This window comes from Lacerta agilis, chromosome 8 (assembly GCF_009819535.1).
Source record: "Lacerta agilis isolate rLacAgi1 chromosome 8, rLacAgi1.pri, whole genome shotgun sequence".
Taxonomy (NCBI): domain Eukaryota; kingdom Metazoa; phylum Chordata; class Lepidosauria; order Squamata; family Lacertidae; genus Lacerta; species Lacerta agilis.
In genome coordinates this window covers 76,073,224-76,090,965 of record NC_046319.1, presented here as the reverse complement: position 1 = coordinate 76,090,965, position 17,742 = coordinate 76,073,224, and the positions used below count along the sequence as shown (strand labels likewise).

Sequence of the window (17,742 nt, the reverse complement as noted above, 5' to 3'; positions counted from 1 at the left end):
CCTGCAGTGGGAGCACTTAGCAGCCTGGGATTTCTACACTTGGCAGTACCTTTTCAGTGCCAGGTGAAGGCTTAAAAGAAAAAAAGAGATCACCCTGGCCTGTTCAATTGTGGCTGTAGTTAATCCTTGGCGAGAGAGCCAGCAGTGGTGTAGTGGTTAAGAGCTGTAGACTTGTAATCTGGGGAACCGGGTTCGCGTCTCCGCTCCTCCACATGCAGCTGCTGGGTGACCTCGGGCTAGTCACACTTCTCTGAAGTCTCTCAGCCCCACTCACCTCACAGAGTGTTTGTTGTGGGGGAGGAAGGGAAAGGAGAATGTTGGCCGCTTTGAGACTCCTCCGGGTAGTGATAAAGCGGGATATCAAATCCAAACTCCTCCTCCTCCTCTTCTTCTTCTTCTTCTTCTTCTTCTTCTTCTTCTTCTTTCTCTCTTTGTTAAGCTGTCTTCTCCATACAGCTGCTCTGGCTCAAAATAAGTGGGGAGAGAGATAGAGAGAGAGACTGTGCTGCGTAATGGTTAGAGTGTTGGACTAGGACCTGGGAGAGCAGGGTTCGAGTCTCCCCACAGCTATGAAGCTCACTTCGGGCTAGTCACCACCTCTTAGCCTAACCTACCTCACAGGGTTGTTATGAGAATGAAATGAGGAGGAGGAGAAGCTTGTACAGTACTGCCTCAAGATCCTTGTAATATAAAGGTGGTATTTAAATGTAATAAATAAAACAAGGAAAAAATTGTGGCATTAAGTTAAAACCACCAGACCCCAAAGAGCCCCATTCTGATTGTTTGTGGGACTCTGGCCATCGCTTGGCCTGGATTCTGTGAGTGCTTTCTCCTCGAAGCCCTTGGGTGCCATTCCTTTCTTTCCTCATCGACATTCGGGCGATGGCTTTGCCGTGCCTCACCTTGTGGTGGTGGGGGGTCCATGGCTCACTCAGGACGGAGGTGGTCAGTTACCATGGGAACTGTGGCTCAGGTGAGATATTGCACCGAGTCCCAGGCCCTGCTTCCCTCTCGCCCTTTTGCCGTGCCGTTTTTGGCAGTTGTGTGGGGCTTCATTTTGCGGTGCTTCGAAAGAGGAAACATGCAGCCGGTGGGACTCGTGGCGGCAAGTGGCCGCTTCCCTCGGAAATTAATGGCTGCCGGTGGTACTAGGAAAGAATATCAGTGCCACCACCGAGGCTAGAACTGGTTCTCTGACTGCATCTCTCTCTCTCTCTCATTTTGGGATGCATGCAGTTGCAGCTGCCCTCAGGTCTTGACCCCTGAAGGCTAGCAGACCCCAGGCACAGAGCCCGTTTGAGCAGCAGAAGAAGAGTAGTTTGGATTTGATATCCTGCTTTATCACTACCCGAAGGAGTCTCAAAGCAGCTAACATTCTCCTTTCCCTTCCTCCCCCACAACAAACACTCTGTGAGGTGAGTGGGGCTGGGAGACTTCAGAGAAGTGTGACCAGCCCAAGGTCACCCAGCAGCTGCATGTGGAGGAGTGGAGACGCGAACCCGGTTCCCCAGATTACGAGTCTACCGCTCTTAACCACTACACCACACTGGGTCTCACTCCGGCGGCCGGGCGCTGCCTCGGTTGCCAAAGCAGCAGGAGCTCCAGTCTCCTTAAATTGCTCTTGACAGCCTGTTTTGGCGGGAGCCTTGGAAAGCCCTCCGCCAGTCACGTTTATTGGACGTATCCGTCTGAATCGGCCGGGCCATCTGTCCCACCTCATCCATCACTTCTTGTTTGCTCTCCCAAGGCAGAAAAGTGAGGGGAGGGGGGATTTATTCATGAAGGGATGGGGGCGGCGATACAGGTATCTGCGTCAGGTAGGCAGGGCCTGCGAAGCGGGGCCTGTGTGAATTGCTTCCTCTCTTCCTCCCCTCAAAAGACATTTGGGGAAGCCGCTTAGTATTCCGGTCGTGGGCCGCGGAGTCGTTTCTCATTACTGTTGCCGCGGCCCTGCCAAACGGCTTGGAACGCCGAGCCCGTCCTGCTGTAAAGGAACAATTATGAACGCTAATGTGCTATTGAACGGAGGTGGCAGCCAGGCGCCATTAATTAGACAAGTGTTTCTGTCGAGAGAAGGGGGGGGGAGAGCAGAAATTGCTTTTGTTTTGGGGTGAATTCTAATCAGTTTAGTGCTTTAAAAAAAGAGAGAGAGAGAGGAAGATGCCGAAACAGAAAAATACAAACTGATATTTCCTTCTCTCTGAGATTCATCTTACGTATTGTGAGGCATCTTTTATGGCAAGAGTCGAGGAAGTGGGAAATTTATACACCCCCCCTTACAAATTATATCCATATAAGCCATCAGAATAATATTTATTCACCAGGAACCTTCACTAGGAGGTTCAAAGGCAGGTCAGACCGAAAAACAACACTAAAAACAAATGATGATTGCAACCCGAGAAGGTCTCATATATATATATATATATATATATATATATATATATATATATATATATATATATATGAGTTGCAGGAAGATTCAAGGATGATCAAAGAAACGTTTAAATATTTCAGGGTGGCATGGTATTACTATAAAAGCATTTTTTCTAAAATTTGCATAATATGGATAGATATCTTTTCAAAATGAGAACAAGAGCACCAGGTGATACCGAGGACAATCCTAGTTGTGTTTTCCAGTGTATTTCCTATCAAAAAAAAAAAAAAATCGGTGTGGCAAATATTTATTCTGAAAGTGTGGCCCAGAGCAAAAAAGTTTGAGAACCACTGATTTAGGGGCTGCCACAAATAATGGACTTTCCTGGGCTGCCACTCTCTGCCTGCCCCCCCGCCCCCAGCTTCTGAGGGTGGCAGAACTACCAAGAGAGTCACCTCTGCTTATTTTAACACCCGAGAAGAAGGTCTCATAGAATTTGTAGAGTTGGAAGGGACCCCAGGGGTCATCTAGTCCAACCCCCTGCAATGCAGGAATTACAGCTAAAGCATCTGTGACAGGTGGCCATCCGACCTCTGCTTAAAAGCCTGCAAGGAACCTTCCGAGGTGGTCCGTTCCACTGTCAAGCAGCTCTTACTGCCAGGAAGTTCTTCCTGTAAAAGAAGAAGTAAAATTGGTTATGGTGCAGTGGGTGAAGGACTTTGGATATAACATACAGTAGGCAGAATGAATGGGAAATTTTATGGAGAAGGCAACTGAAATTTATGGCTTGTTTTACTATAAAAGAAAACTTTATGAAGATGCTATATCAGATGGTACATCACCCCCCAGCAAATTGGCCAAAATGTACAAAACCAACTCAAATTTATGCTGGAGGTGTAGAGAGCTAGAGGGAACAACGTACCGCATGTGGTGGGGTTGCAAAAAAGAATAAAGAGCTTTTTTGGAACTTAGATATAATGAATTTTAAAAAATGTTTAAATGACGTTTATTAAAAAAAATGGCAGCCTTCCTCTTAGGTATTACGGAATCAGACATTCCGAGAGAGAAAAGGAGGGATTTTTTTGTACGCAACAACGGCAGCGAGAAAAGGAGATAAAATCCCATCAAAAGAGGAGAGGCAAATTAAACTGCTTGAATATATGGAACTAGCGAATATGGTGGAAAAGATCTGGGATAGATCAACCCAAAAGTTTAAAAAGGAATGGGAGATTTATAGGCAATATTTAAAAGAACATTGTTCCCATATTAAAACTTTAGAAGGCATCCAATTGGAAGCCGCGTCGGGCGTTCGGTTTCCAAAGAACGTACGCAAACCGGAACACTCCCTTCTGGGTTTGCGGCATTCAGGAGCCAAAACGTTCGACTCGCAAGGCGTTCAGGATCCAAGGTACGACTGTATAGTGCCTTGAGGGACAGGGAGGGCCCTCTGGCCCCATGCCTTGAATGTGGCCCTCCAAGCCTCTCCAGCTGAGCTATGGGACTCTCCCCAAGCCGTACCCCCTTCTCCCTGAGCACCCCTCCTGCGAGCCCTTCTCCAACCCTTTACAAGCTTTTGCCTGGCAGGAAGGTGGAATTGAAATGCGCTCGTTCATGGCCTTTTCCTTCCCCAGAAGGGAGAGAAGAGGGGGTTTGTAGGAATCTCTTGCCTTCTGCCACAAAGAGCCCTATGATACGAAGAGAGCCGTGCTCTCTATGTTACTCCTTCTCCTTCCTGGGGGCCACTCCAGCGCCCCAGGAGCTGGGGTGTCTGCGGCGAACGGCGCACAGAGCCGGCATCCATCAGCAGCTGCCAAATCCTCTGCTGGGGGAAAGTTTTGCCTCTCGCAAGAGCAACAGGCGGCAAGAGCACACGCAATAAATAATTATGATTTACCTTCCATCGCCGGCATGAGCTCGGAGACACCAGCCGCATGCTAATGCTGCTGGCTTGGAGACCGTGCAGTGTAGAGGAGAAGGAAGGGAAGACACCATTTCCCATCATTTTCAGCTGCAGCCGAGAGCTGCCTGGTCCCCGCAGTGTTCTTGTTCTGCCTCCTCCTTCCCTGCGGCTCCTGAGCCGGGCAGGTTTTGCTTGGCTGGCTTCTGCAGCAGCGCTTTAAATCTACTTCATAGGTGGCTGTCTGGAAAAAACTGGTCCTCTGCCCACAAAAGGAGGAGAAGGTGATAAGCCCTTAAGCTGTGGCAGTGTTTGGGCACGGGGTGAGACACACACACACACACACACACACAGAGAGAGCAGAACAGTCCACCATCTAGCTTCAAAAAGTCATCCCCACCCCCTTTATACTTCATCTTAGTTGTTCTGTTGTATAGCTTTAATTGATGGCTGTTTTCATATTTCTATGTAAATAGCAGTGTGAGGTTGCAGTTAATGTGGGGTGTGTGCCTATCTTTTTCTTTTGCAGCGTCTCACATCCATCTTTGGCCATACGCCCCGTCAAGTTCTCTCCATTGTTCTTTGACATTCTTGGTAGAGTTGGAAGGGACCCCGAGGATCATCCAGTCCAACCCCCTGCAATGCAGGAATCTTAACCTAGATCATCCATGACAGATGGCCACACAACATCTGCTTTAAAAAACTCCAGAGAAGGAGAGCCCACCAGTGGGAGCCTGTTCCACTGTCAAACAGCTGTTGTCTCCACACAAGCCCTGCTGTTAGTTTTAGATGGCCCACCCATCTCATAGGGTGGTCATCCCCTTGGTCTTTTGAACTTGTAGGGTCTCCATGCGAACCCAGCCTTATTCCATCGGCCTAGATCACCTCTTGCCACATGTCCTGCATGTGTCCATTTTAACTTTGTGGCCTTTCCCACTACATCTGTAGCTTTCCATCTTGGTCCTATCCGATTATTAGTTTTTCCGTCGTCTAATGATATTCCTAGAATTGCACACTTCGTGGCATGCTGTGATATTCGTAAGCTGTCCTTACTTCTCTCTCTCATGGTCTAGTTCAGGCATCCCAAAACTTGGTCCTCCAGATGTTTTGGGACTACAATTCCCATCATCCCTGACCACTGGTCCTGTTAGCTAGGGATGATGGGAGTTGTAGTCCCAAAACATCTAGAGGGCCAAGTTTGGGGATGCCTGGTCTAGTTCCACTACATATCACAGTGACACATCCCTTAGTTACATTCTGTTTGGATTGATGTAATGTGCTTTACACGCGACTGCTCAGAAGCTTCAGCTGGCTCAGAGAGCTGCAGCCAGAATGTTGACCGGGGCTGGTTACAACAACTCAATTGGCTACCAGTTTGTTTCCTTGCACAATATGCGGCCCATATTCCCTCATATGAGCCTGCCTTGGTTCTGAGACACAGACACACAAGACAGGGCCTTCTTGGTGGTTGCCCCCAGACTTTAGAACTCCCTCCTTGGAAAAGCTAGACTGGCTCCCTCTTTGCTGTCCTTCGACCTTGTTCCAACACAGGCTTTTGGGAATTTTTTTTTTTTGTTAAAGGACTGGTGCTGTGCTGTTTTTATTATAATTAATGGCATGCCTTTGATTCATTTTTAACCAATTCTGTTAATGTTTAAGTGTTGATCCCATGTTTTTAGCTGGCTAAATAATGGGTGGCTAATCCAGTTTGAAACAACTAGCTCTTTGGGGGTTGGCTGTACTGTCTGTGACCCAGCACAGAGCCATGCCTGCATTTCTTCCACCCGTCGAGACTTGGGTGCTTCAGAGAGCTCAGCTCAGAGATGCCTGTCAGTCCAGCGGAACGAGGCCAGGGAGGAAATTAAAACAACCCCTTTGAACTTTCCCAATAACGGCTGCCGAATGACACCGTGGCAGATTTCCATCAAATTTCCTTGCGTTTTAACAAACGGCACAATAGCTAGATTTGGGGTGGCAGAGCCGAGGTCCAAATATGTTGGTTGGGTGGCCTGGAAGATGCATCTTTACATCTCCTGTTGCTCTGATCACATCACCCTTTGCCTTAAGCCTGTGCTCTAGGTCTCTGCACTCCCCTCCATCATGCTTTAATAAAACTCTTGTGTCACTTGGTGTCTTCTCTGTCTCCTATCTCGCTTTTTCACCTTCGCTCTCTGCCCATCAGCTTACCCCTGTGATGTGCCGCCCCTCTCTTCCACTATGTTCTCCCCCCTGCTAAGGAAAATCACTCCTCGTCCCCCCACCCCATAATTTGAGGGGGACAAACCCTCGGGGACCCCCGTTTTCAGCACAGCTTTCTCTCAGCCCTCCAATTTCAGCTGGCTAGCAGGCCGTGAGCTTGACCTACCTGGAGGCCTGTCCGGCTACACCTGTCTGGATTTAGACCAGCTCCTGGAAGGAGCACAGTAGCTGAGTGGGAAGAGAGAGGTAGTGTAGTCTTGGGGGGTGAGGGCAGAGGTCGGAAGGGCACATCTTGTATTGCCTAGTGTGAAAGGTTCCCCGTTCCCTGCTTCTTAATAATAATAATAATAATAATAATAATTTATTATTTGTACCCCGCCCATATGGCTGGGTTTCCCCAGCCACTCTGGGTGGCTTCCAACAAATATTAAAATACATTAAAATGTCACAGCTTAAAAACTTCCCTGAACAGGGCTGCCATCAGGTATTTTCTAAATGTCAGGTAGTTGTTTATCTCTTTGACCTCTGATGGGAGGGCATTCCACAGGGCGGGCGCCACTACCAAGAAGGCCCTCTGCCTGGTTCCCTGTAGCTTTGCTTCTCGCAGTGAGGGAACCGCCAGAAGGCCCCCGGCGCTGGATCTCAGTGTCCGGGCTGGACGATGGTGGTGGAGACGCTCCTTCAGGTATACAGGACCGAGGCCGTTTAGGGCTTTAAAGGTCAGCACCAACACTTTGAATTGTGCCCGGAAATGTACTGGGAGCCAATGTAGATCTCTCAGGACCAGAGTTATGTGGTCCCGGCCGCCACTCCCAGTCACCAGTCTAGCTGCCGCATTCTGGATTAATTGCTGTTTCTGGGTCACCTTCAAAGGTAGCCCCACGTAGAGCGCATGGCAGTAGTCCAAGCGGGAGATAACTAGAGCATGCACCACTCTGGCGAGACAGTCCGCGGGCAGGTAGGGTCTCAGCCTGTGTATCAGATGGAGCTGGTAGACAGCCGCCCTGGACACGGAATTAACCTGCACCTCCATGGACAGCTGTGAGTCCAAAATGACTCCCTGGCTGCGCACCTGGTCCTTCAGGGGCACAGTTACCCCATTCAGGACCAGGGAGTCCCCCACACCCACCCGCACCCTATCCCCCAAAAACAGTACTTCTGTCTTGTCAGGATTCAAAATCAATCTGTTAGCCACCATCCATCCTCCAACTGCCCCCAGACATTCACCGCCTTCACTGGTTCTGATTTAAAAGAGAGGTAGAGCTGGGTATCATCCGCATACTGATATTATAAAGGACCCTCCCCCCATTTCCCCCCACTCTTCCACCTTCGCAGAATTGAGCCCTCGCTTCGCATTGCAGGGGAAGAAATAAGGAAGTTTCTATTCCTTGCCGTTGTGAAGACAGGCTTGAAAGTATGTGGGCCAATGTCTTGAGATTCCCAGCCATGGATGCCAGTGGGAAACAGGGCTTCAGCCATCCAGGCACTGAGCAGAAGCAGGAATAAATCGCACAGAATTGTGGAAACTGGCAGAAAATGAAGATGAGTCGTGTTATTCGGGTTTCCTTGACATGGGATTCGGGTGGCTTTCACACAGCCTTTTAAGAACAGACGAGCCTGCTGGAACAGGCCAAAGGCCCACCTAATCCTGTGTCCTCTTCTCCCAGCGGCCAACAAGATGCCCGTGGCAAACCCTCAAGCAGGACCCGACCGCAAGGGCAGATTCTTCCCCTCCTGCGGTTTCCGGCAGCTGGCATTCAGAAGCCCTGCTGCCTCTGACCGTGGGGGAAAGCATAGCCATCATGGCTGATGGTCTCCACTCCATTGCGTAAAGCACACCAGACATGGTTTTACAGCTGTGTGAGGGGGGAAACTGCAGCTCCGGGGATTCCTTGGAAGTTCTTGTGCTTTTAAAACCAGCGCTGGGCGTGCATTAAGGGTTCGGCGTGGATCACTCCGCAGCGTCTAAATGGGTGCCATGCATAGCGGAGATGTGGGTGAAAGAAGCAAAAGTAAATTTGTGGGGTGGGGGAGAGGCTTCTTTGCGAATCCTTCGCCTCTCCCTCCTCAGAGAGGCCTTCCTGCCACTTTGAGGGCCTGCCCCTGCGCTTTACCGTGGCAGCCGAGACGCTTCAGAGGAAAGAGCAGGAGGATGCGCTTACCTCCCTCTCCCGGCGCTGCGCTTCGTGTGGCGAGCGTGTCTGCTTGCGGAACGCGCCGGGAGATTGATGTGACGCCGTATTGAGCGGGAGGGCCGAGCCGGTTCCCTTATTTGCAGCCGTTTGTCTACGTTCCAGCTCGCCGTGCCCGTAAATCACTTGCCAGATGCAACTGCCTCCTTTGCCGACATGCGGGTTAAGACGTCGAAGCAGGAGCTGCCGCTTGCACCTCTGCCGCCACTGCCACTGCTGCCCTGGCCCTGCCACATGTGCGGCAGGGCTGGTAATTGAGTTGGGAAGTCCTCCGAGGGACCTGACAGTGCTGGGCGGGCAGCTTGTCTGCCATGTCAAGAAGGGGAAGCGAGGGAGTTGAGATCTCTATCCTTGTTTTTGTGTGTTTTGAGGTTTGGACACTTTCCCCCTCGCATATAAATGGACTAATTAAGACGCAAGGAACGTTGGTGGGGAGCGTGGTGGCGGTGGCTTTTGACCCCCCCATTCTTCACAGAGGTTGTTGGGGGGGCGAAGCAGCGCTGAGGTTTAATTGGCCCCAGGGAGCTGGCGGGAGACGGATAGCGAGGCAGGGTTTTTTTTCCTTTCTTGCATCTGATTTCTCCTCCTCTCTCCCCCGCCCCGGAAAGGCCTTTTGTTGCTCAGCCCTTTGATAGCTCCCTGCCTTTCTCCTGCCTGTCTCCCTACTGAGATATTTCCTCTCATTCTCTCTCTGCACCCTTTCTCCCCCCACATAAAAAAGAAAAAATCCCCTCGCTTTCTTCTCAGCGTAACTTTTGTTCTCTTCCTTTCCCGTCTATCCTTGGTTTGCTTTCCATCTGCCTGGGGCCGGAATTGGCAAGCCAGCTGTGGGAAGCCAGTGGCGGGCTTTGCAAGAGGAGGCTTTGATTCATTCTGTCGGGAGCTGGGCCCTGCATGCTGCCCAGGACCAGTTTCCATCGTTGCAGAGCAGGAGGTAGGCAGAGCAGCATGCGCAGGTATCAAGACTCTGCCCTGACTCTGCCATGACTGACGGAGCCCAGCCCAGCCCAGCCCGGAGCTATATGTCTCCTTAGTAACCTGTTTGGGAGCTACTCTTTTAATTCAATCTGTGCCTCCGGTGACATCTTTCTGGCCCCAGGTATAGACTTACCTTCCCTCCCTGCCAGGCCTTTGATGGGCAGGGATTGTTTTTGCTGCTATTTAGGTGTTTTGTAATTTACCGTCAGGCATTACTTCAGCATCTGTTAACTTGGGATATTTCTTTGCCCTACCAGTGTGGCGTTTTGTTTCATAGCTGTTCATGCATCGTCTTGAAATGTTGTCGTGCTTTGCGTTGTACGTTCTTGTGAGCCGTTTTGAGCACGGTTCTGCCATGGAAAAGAGGCCTACACAAAAACTCACGATGACGGTGATGGTCGATTCCAAGGGCAAACCAAAATGGCAGGAGCTGGGGAATCTGAAACTGACTACAGGGTTCCCTCGCAGAGGAGAACCGGCTGCCAAATCTCTGCCATATGCCACTTTCAACAATGCTGTCGCCCTCGAGTGTGCTACTATGGCTTTTTTGGGGGGGACCCTTTTCCCCTCCCCCAGATCTTTAGGGACCCCTTCCCCTTCCAGCATAACCACCTCTCTTCCTCTCCACAGCTCCAGAAATGCATTGCCACTTCCCAGCGAGCTTCTGACGCCATCTTCCAGTTCTACCGCGATTCGGCTCACAGGAAATACTCCAAGTGGTGACTCTTCACACGCACGCACACACACACACACCCCAAGCGGAACGGAGCAGAGACTTGACCGCTTAAAAATGACGCTACGTGGCGTTGGCTGGATCAGCGCCTCCAGCCTTCATTCTCGCGCATCCTTTGCTCCAAAAGGAGAGGTGACATTTGATCAGGCTGCCGCTAACAGAGATTGTGGAACGGGCTGTGGGTTAAGATGGCAGGATCCTGAAAAAGCTGGGCCTTCGTTGCCACGGGGTGCGTGCTGTGCTGTGCGGTGCTCCATATCTGCCCTCCCTGAGCACATGGGCTTCAAGCTCTCTCCCATTTTGATAAGCATGTGTCTCTCCCACCCACCCCCCAATGAAAGACATTGTTTTCGCACAGATTGCGAGGTGACTTTTCTCTCAGCTCGGCCTAGTTGTGAAGCCAAGTTCTTCCTTTTGGATCCTCTGCTCTCCGCTTTGCCTAAAATAGTTTTTTTTGCGTGTGTGTGGACATTAAAGAACATGTTTTCCTTTTCTTTTCTTCCCCCCGACTGTGCTATAAACTGTCTTCGCCTACCCTAACGAAGCAGTGGAGAAAAACCTCCCCTGTTTGAAATCTGCAGGCACCCATGTTGCCTGCTGTTTGACGTTTCCCTCAAGCAGTTCATAGAAAAGTTGGAAGGGACCACAGGGGGTCATCTAGTCCAACCCCCTACAACGCAGATGCAGGAATCTTTGGCCCAACATGGGGCTCGAACCCATGACCCTGAGATCAAGAGCCTCGTGCTGTACTGACCGAGCTCGAGCATTCCCTTTTGAGCCAGTGACAAGCAGTGGTTAGAGCATCGGACTCTGGTTCGAATCCCCACTCGGCCACGAAGTTCCCGGTCGCACACTTTCTCAGCCTCGCCTACCCGGAGTTTTCCCAGAGCGAGGCTCACCCTTTGCACTCCAGGTGTGCTGAGCCCTGCAGTTTCCCCGAATGTGGGAAACTAGACTATATCATTTGTGGTCCTTGCCGTGAGCGTAATTCATAATTCATAATAATAGGAATGGCTCTGCAAATGAGAAAAACTTAGCCCAGCTGCTTTCAAAGCGCAACGGAGTAATTGGGGCCTTGGGCGGAGAAAGGAGTTGCCACTGATGGCTTCTAGCCATGATTACTATTCTCTGCCTCCGTAGCTGGAGGCAGCAATGCTTCTGAAAACCATCTTCTGCTTCCCTGCATAACGCCCTTGAAGTTTGGGTGTAGGACTCCCTCTTCACTGCAACCGTCTTTCAGATGCTCTGTGCACCTCCGTCATTGCCCAGACCTTGCTGTCTCCGGACTTCATCGCTCCCATCCAGACTGGGATGGTGTCTGTGTGAGAGACGGTGCCTGGATTTGCCCATACCATTCTCCATTGGATCCTGGTGCACCCTTGCTGTTGCTGCGTAATCCATGGGGACAGCCTGCCTCGGATGCTCCCCCCCCCCAATACACCGAGATGCATCCACCCCTTGCCATTCTCATACGCGCCTTGGAGTGGCATATGATGGAGACGTAGAGCTCCGCGCTGCCCCCCGCGCTCATTAATATTCTGCGGAACTTGTTTTTAATTTTGCAGTTTGGCAGACGCCGGTGGGGAGAGCACAGCCCCTGCCAAATCGGAGCTCGGCAGATACTTCTTCATTGCCTTCCTCTGCCTCGGAATTCAGCAACGTGTTGGTTAAGGTCGGGGAGCAGGGTCTGGTTTGCGAAAGGCTTCCTGCCCCCTTCCAAGGGGGGATCCTGGGCTAGGATCGGTGCTGCAGAAGTAGAGACTTGCATTGCAGTTCGATAGCCTTCCTGCCCTCAAAGGGTTGTTCCCAAATCTTGGGGCACAGAAGCATTCTTTATTGGAGGGAACCCAGCCGACCTTTCCTCCCAGAGCTGGCAGATACTACTTAATAGCCATTTTAATATGGCACTTAGCCTTTTAATCACCGCCACCCCCCCCCCACTTTGTCCTTGCAAAGAGATTGGAGGTTACGGCACATTCTTAGGAGAACAGAGTCCCGTGTTGCTGGCTCCTGAACTTTGAAACTCTGTGTGTGTGCGTGCGTGCGTTTTGCAGATTTACTGGACAGCTTCTCGGCCAAATCTTGTTTCCTGGGGAAGGGTCAGATTCCACTGTTTGCCACCTCAAGTTCCTCTCCCTCATCCTTCCCTTCAGACAACTGGCGAGAGAAGCAGGGGGAGCTGCAGAACAATGAAGGGCGAGAAGAAAAAGCAGTTAATGGGGAAAAAGTAGGGTGGCTTTGGGAAATTGCGGGCTGGGGTTTGACCTCTCCCTCCCAACGCATCCCTTCAAAATGTCTAGAGAGCCTTTCTATTGCTCTTTTCCCAGTGCTGCTTGCAGACTTTTCGTCTACCGCATTTTTCGCTCCATTGGACGCACCGGACCATAGGGCGCACCTCATTTTTAGAGGAGGAAACAAGGGAAAAAAATATTTTTCTGGTTTTCCTCCTCTAAAAGCCCTGGGTGTTTTTTTTTTTTTTAAGGATCAGCTAAAAGTTTTGCAGCTGTTTTTGCAAAGGCAAAAGGCCTTTTTTTAGGATCAGCTAAAGGTTTTGCAGCTTTTTTGCAAAGGGAAAAGCCCTGGGTTTTTGTTTTTTTTTAGGATCAGCTAAAGGTTTTGCAGCTTTTTTTGCAAAGGGGGAAAAGCAAAGCTCCTTTTGCAAAGGGGGAAAAGCAAAGAGGAAAAGCTCCATTTTTATGGGGTTTAACTCACATTTCTGAAAAAATCTTAAGGAAAGGGAGCCATTTCTACTGTTTGCAGACAGATAATCTAATCAGCCAATCACATGTCCTGGGGAAACAAACAACCTCCCTCTGCAGCACATTCAACAAAGGAGGGCGTGGCTGAAAGGGAGCCGGGACTCTTATCTCTCTCCCGATCTCTTGCTGATCAGCTGCTGAGCGGGGTCCTTTCAATACTCCCCTTTCTCTTTGTAAAATAAAAAGCACAACCTGCTTTTGGCCCCTGGGCAATTCAGCTCCAGGGACCACCATTCGCCCCATAAGACGCACAGGCATTTCCCCTTACTTTTCAGGAGGAAAAAAGTGCGTCTTATGGAGCAAAAAATACGGTATATTATACACTGCATGTGTAATCAATGAGGACTAGAAACCTGCCCCTCTTTTTTTTTAAGAGGAGGATTTGGACTGTTCAGCAATATAGATTGGTTTCCCAGTTATGTGCCTGTGGAACAGAGCCAACCAACTTGTACTCGCATCGTGTGAGGTGTTGGCTCCTGCGCTTCAGGAGGCAGCTCCCGCAGTGTGGTTGCTAAGCCGCAACATCCGTCTCCCATCAGGTCACTGTAAATTACAAACGATGGGGCTGTCCTTGGGTTAAGTTCCTGGCAAAGCCTGCTACCCCCCTCCCTGCTCTCTTTCCCCAAACTCTTCCCTCCTCCCAGAGATCCAGCCGCTCTCTTAACCTTCACCAGCTGCCCTGGGAAGAGGCAAACGGCCTGCTTTGATTAATGAGCCTAATTGAGTTGATGAAATGATCTTTTTTTCTTTTTTTAAATTTCCCCCACTGGTGCTTTCTGAGGTCTTCATCGTTTCCTTATTTAAACTAGCTTTCCCTCTGGAAAAAATCCCTGCTGGCTTCGAAAGGGCAGGATAACATCACAACGCATGCATGCACAAGCAACCTCCTCGTGTTTCTCCCCCCCCCCCCGGCCTAAACACCCTCAACCACCAACTCCTCTTCTTCCTCCTCCTCCTCCTCCTCCTTCTCCTTAAAGGACGGTGTGACCTCGTCTTCCCCTTTCCCCTAGTACAAAGCAAGACTGTTCCCAACCGCTGCACTCTGCCTTCTCCTATCCGTAATGAATATTCAATCTGTGTTATTTCCCACTCTCTGCCCCATCCCCACCGCGGCCTCCTTGGGGAGGAAAAATACTGAGATTTTAATTTGCAGGCTCCATGGGGCAGGTGTGCAAGGGGGGGTGTGTGACAGATGGAGGGGATCAAAGTGAGAGCGCTGTCACTCAGGCTTCCTCCGTTTGGAGAGAGGAGACGGAGACCAGACGCTCGTCCTTCTTTGCTCTCTTTTCAATTAGGCAGGCTTCGTCTGAATCGGTTTCCTCTCTCCCCCCTCCCCCCCAAAGGCTCCCTCACGCTCTTGGGTTTCGATGCCGGATCGGCTTCTGATCTACCTCTTATTCATTAGGCAGCAAATGCAAGAGCAGCCGAAACCACCTCCGGTCTTGCCCGGGCGCAGCCACGGCTGCTGCCTCCCCCCCCCCCCAAAGATGGACCTTGGCTTGCCACCCTGCGATCCCGCCTAGAGGCTTGTTACTGCTCGCTTGGCTCCTCCTGACTTTTGGAGCGGGGAAGAGGCTGCGAGCGATAAGTTCCACCCCCTCTCTTTAAAATCTGCCGCATGCTTTGAGTCAGACCGTCGACTGTGCCAGCCCACGGTGGTTCTGTCTCCGAGAGATGCCAGCGTTGCAAGGGGGCAGAAATACTGAGTGCCCAAGTGATTTGTGGGTGCAGTGGAGGATCCAAGCAGTAAATGTATATTTTTACCTCCTGCAATCTTGGTTACACCCTTGGGTTACATCGAGCACCCGGCCGTTTTCAGAGAATCCTAGTTTTCCCTTTTACCAAAGCAATCATGTTTCTAGCCCTGGAGTGATCAGTTGGGGATCAGGGGCCAAGGGGCAGTTAGCTGGGGAAAATTCACTGGCAAAAAGATGATGGGGTGCTGACTTAAGTGGCATTTAGAGACAAATTCAATAGCGGGTGCTCATAACTAGTGGGGTTTGCATCAAAATGTTGTAGCATTTGGAGTGTTCTTGTTCCCTGTCCCGGCCAGCTAGCTAGCTGACCTTCCTTCAGGACCTTCCTTCAGCAAGTTTCTGCCCCTTCCGCAATAAGAATTCTTCCGCCGCTGAGCATGCTCTGTCTCCGTTGAGCTGTTTTGCCTCTCCCTCCACCCCACTTCAATTTTTCCCCCTAAATATTTTTGTGTGTTTCTGCAAAGCTTGTGTTTCCCCTTCCTTCTGCCCTATCTGTCCCAATGGGCCCCAGCCACAACTCGGCTACCCCACTGCTGCGGATACAGATCTGCGGATACAGATCTGTACATCTGGCTGTCAATAATGGTCTGTAGCCGATCCAAAAATCAAGACGCGCCCCCCTCCCTCCCTCGTTCGCCTCCTTCCGTTAACTCCTGCAGCCCATCTGGTGCCAAATGTCTTGCTCAGATTTCCTCTGGACCACATCGGCGAGGGTTTTTTTTGTCGTCTGGGCAGCCCAGGACTTGCACCCCATGGAGGTTATTTCAGTGCTGCTAATGCAGCAGGTCGACTTCACCCTTGGAGGGGCACTCCATTGTCTCTTGAGACAGATGGATGCCATCAACAGGGATTTGGAGAGCCAGTGTGGTGTAGTGGTTAAGAGCGGTAGACTCGTAATCTGGTGAACCGGGTTCGCGTCTCCGCTCCTCCACATGCAGCTGCTGGGTGACCTTGGGCTAGTCACACTTCTCTGAAGTCTCTCAGCCCCACTCACCTCACAGAGTGTTTGTTGTGGGGGAGGAAAGGAAAGGAGAATGTTAGCCGCTTTGAGACTCCTTTGGGTAGTGAAAAGCGGGATATCATATCCAAACTCCTTCTTGTGGCCTTCTAAATGTTGCAAGATCACAATTCCCATCACCCCATACAGTTGGCTATGCTGGCTGAGTCTGCTAGGCCGTGTGCCCTCCCTCCTTCCCTCCGAAATCTCTGCTCCTGACATTTAACTGCATGCACCAGAGTAGGGCCCCAGACCGTCTGAGCTCTTTTCAATTCTTTTTTTTTCCACCTGAGCTGAGCTTGAGATGATGGTTAATGCTTTAGAAAGAAGCAGGCCAGGGACCACACATAAATATGTGATGGAGCACCAAGCACACTCAATAATTCATGGGCGCTTTGGGGGACAGCGAGAGAGAACAAGAGAAGAAGAAGGGAACGTAATGGATGGAGGGGCGGGAGAGAAAGGACAGGAAAGGGGAGACACACAAAAACACCACCATCCCCACCCCGTTCTGCAGGCCAGCTTATGATCACAGGAGGAGCAGACTGTATCTCTGCCTCCATCAACCTGCCTGGTCTAAAACATCTGGAAGCCACCAGGTTAAAGAAGGCTGCTGTAGCATTTGAGGATATGCCATGGGGTGCGTATATTTCATCTCCTATCTCCCCCAGACCTTGGGCACTTTACCACCTGAACCCAAAGTCTAGCCTTGCTGGGTGGCATGTAGCCCAGTGTCTTGTTTCCAACAGTGGACAGCCAGGGGCACGCTCCAGGAAGCCCTGCAGGCAAAGCGTGAAGGCCCTCCCGTACGCCTGATATGCAGAGGTAGACTGCCTCTGCAGCTGGAGGTTTCCTTTTGCCACCACGGCTAATTGCCACGATTTTTGGTTTTCATTTATTTTTTGCGCGATTTTTGGTTTTCATTTATTTTTTGCGCGATTTTTGGTTTTCATTTATTTTTTGCACGTATGAACAGGGCCTGAGTGAGGCCAGAACAGGACCTTGTAGTGCAGGGAAGGGGGACGTCTGTATGCCTTGGACTGCAGCGCCCATCATCCCCAACCAGCAAGAACAACAGGGATGATGGGAGTTGGGAGTCCAAGAGCTCCTGGAGGGCTGCAGGTTCCCTATCCCTCCTGTGGCGTAAATGAGGGATGAACGGCTCACTGGCCTATAGTCTAGGGCTCCTTGCCCCTGTGGCAAAAGTAGTTTCTGACGCTCCACTTCTGACACCGTGTTTCGTAGCAAAACAGCTGGAGCCCATCTGCAAGAGCAGGCGGTCCTCAGGGCTGGGAACCAAGAGTCACTGCTGGTTGTGGGGTATCTCCACAACCCTGGGGTGACAATGAGGCCCTCCGGCCCTCTCTTGTCTGGCCCCCAACAATTCTTCCCCAAGGTACGCCCCTCCTAGGTGCTGCTCTGTTCCTTGAGATCGTTTGCCTGGCTGGAATGTGTCCTTGCACTTTAATAATGATGCTTACACACACACACACACACGCAAGTATGTAGAAAGTCTATTGTACAAACAGTAAAAGTTATGTGTTGCCCCACCCACTTTTGCCTTTGGCCCCTCCCCTGCTGGAATGCGGCCTTTGGAAGGCTACCCAGGAGGGAATACGGCCCTCGGGCTGGCAAGGCTTTTCCACGCCTGCAGTAGAGAACGGCGCAGGACTTGGAGGGTGGGGGAGGACCTTGGTAGGCCAGTTAAACTCTCCCCTCCCTCCCACTTCCTGGTCGATCTGACTTGACCCACAGAGGCCACTGCCTTATGGGTAACGCCACCCAAGGTGGGTAGTCGCCTTGGCACCTCGCGGCTCCTTTCGCGGGCAAGACGTATCACAGACGGCACACGAGTC

At 50.9% G+C, this 17,742-nt stretch overlaps 1 protein-coding gene across 2 annotated transcripts in view; it reads left to right on the top strand.

Moving 5' to 3' along the window:
• EXOSC5 (exosome component 5) overlaps window positions 1-10,678 on the top strand; it is a 34,295-nt gene extending 23,617 nt beyond the window's left edge. Inside the window, exon 6 of one of the 2 annotated variants that reach the window (XM_033158404.1) lies at window positions 10,271-10,678. In XM_033158404.1, coding sequence (XP_033014295.1) covers window positions 10,271-10,363 — 93 coding nt within the window. In that variant the 3' untranslated portion in view covers window positions 10,364-10,678. The remainder of the gene's footprint in view (window positions 1-10,270) is intronic. The other variant, XM_033158403.1, reaches the window with a different exon arrangement.
• The last annotated feature ends 7,064 nt before the right edge of the window (window positions 10,679-17,742 follow it).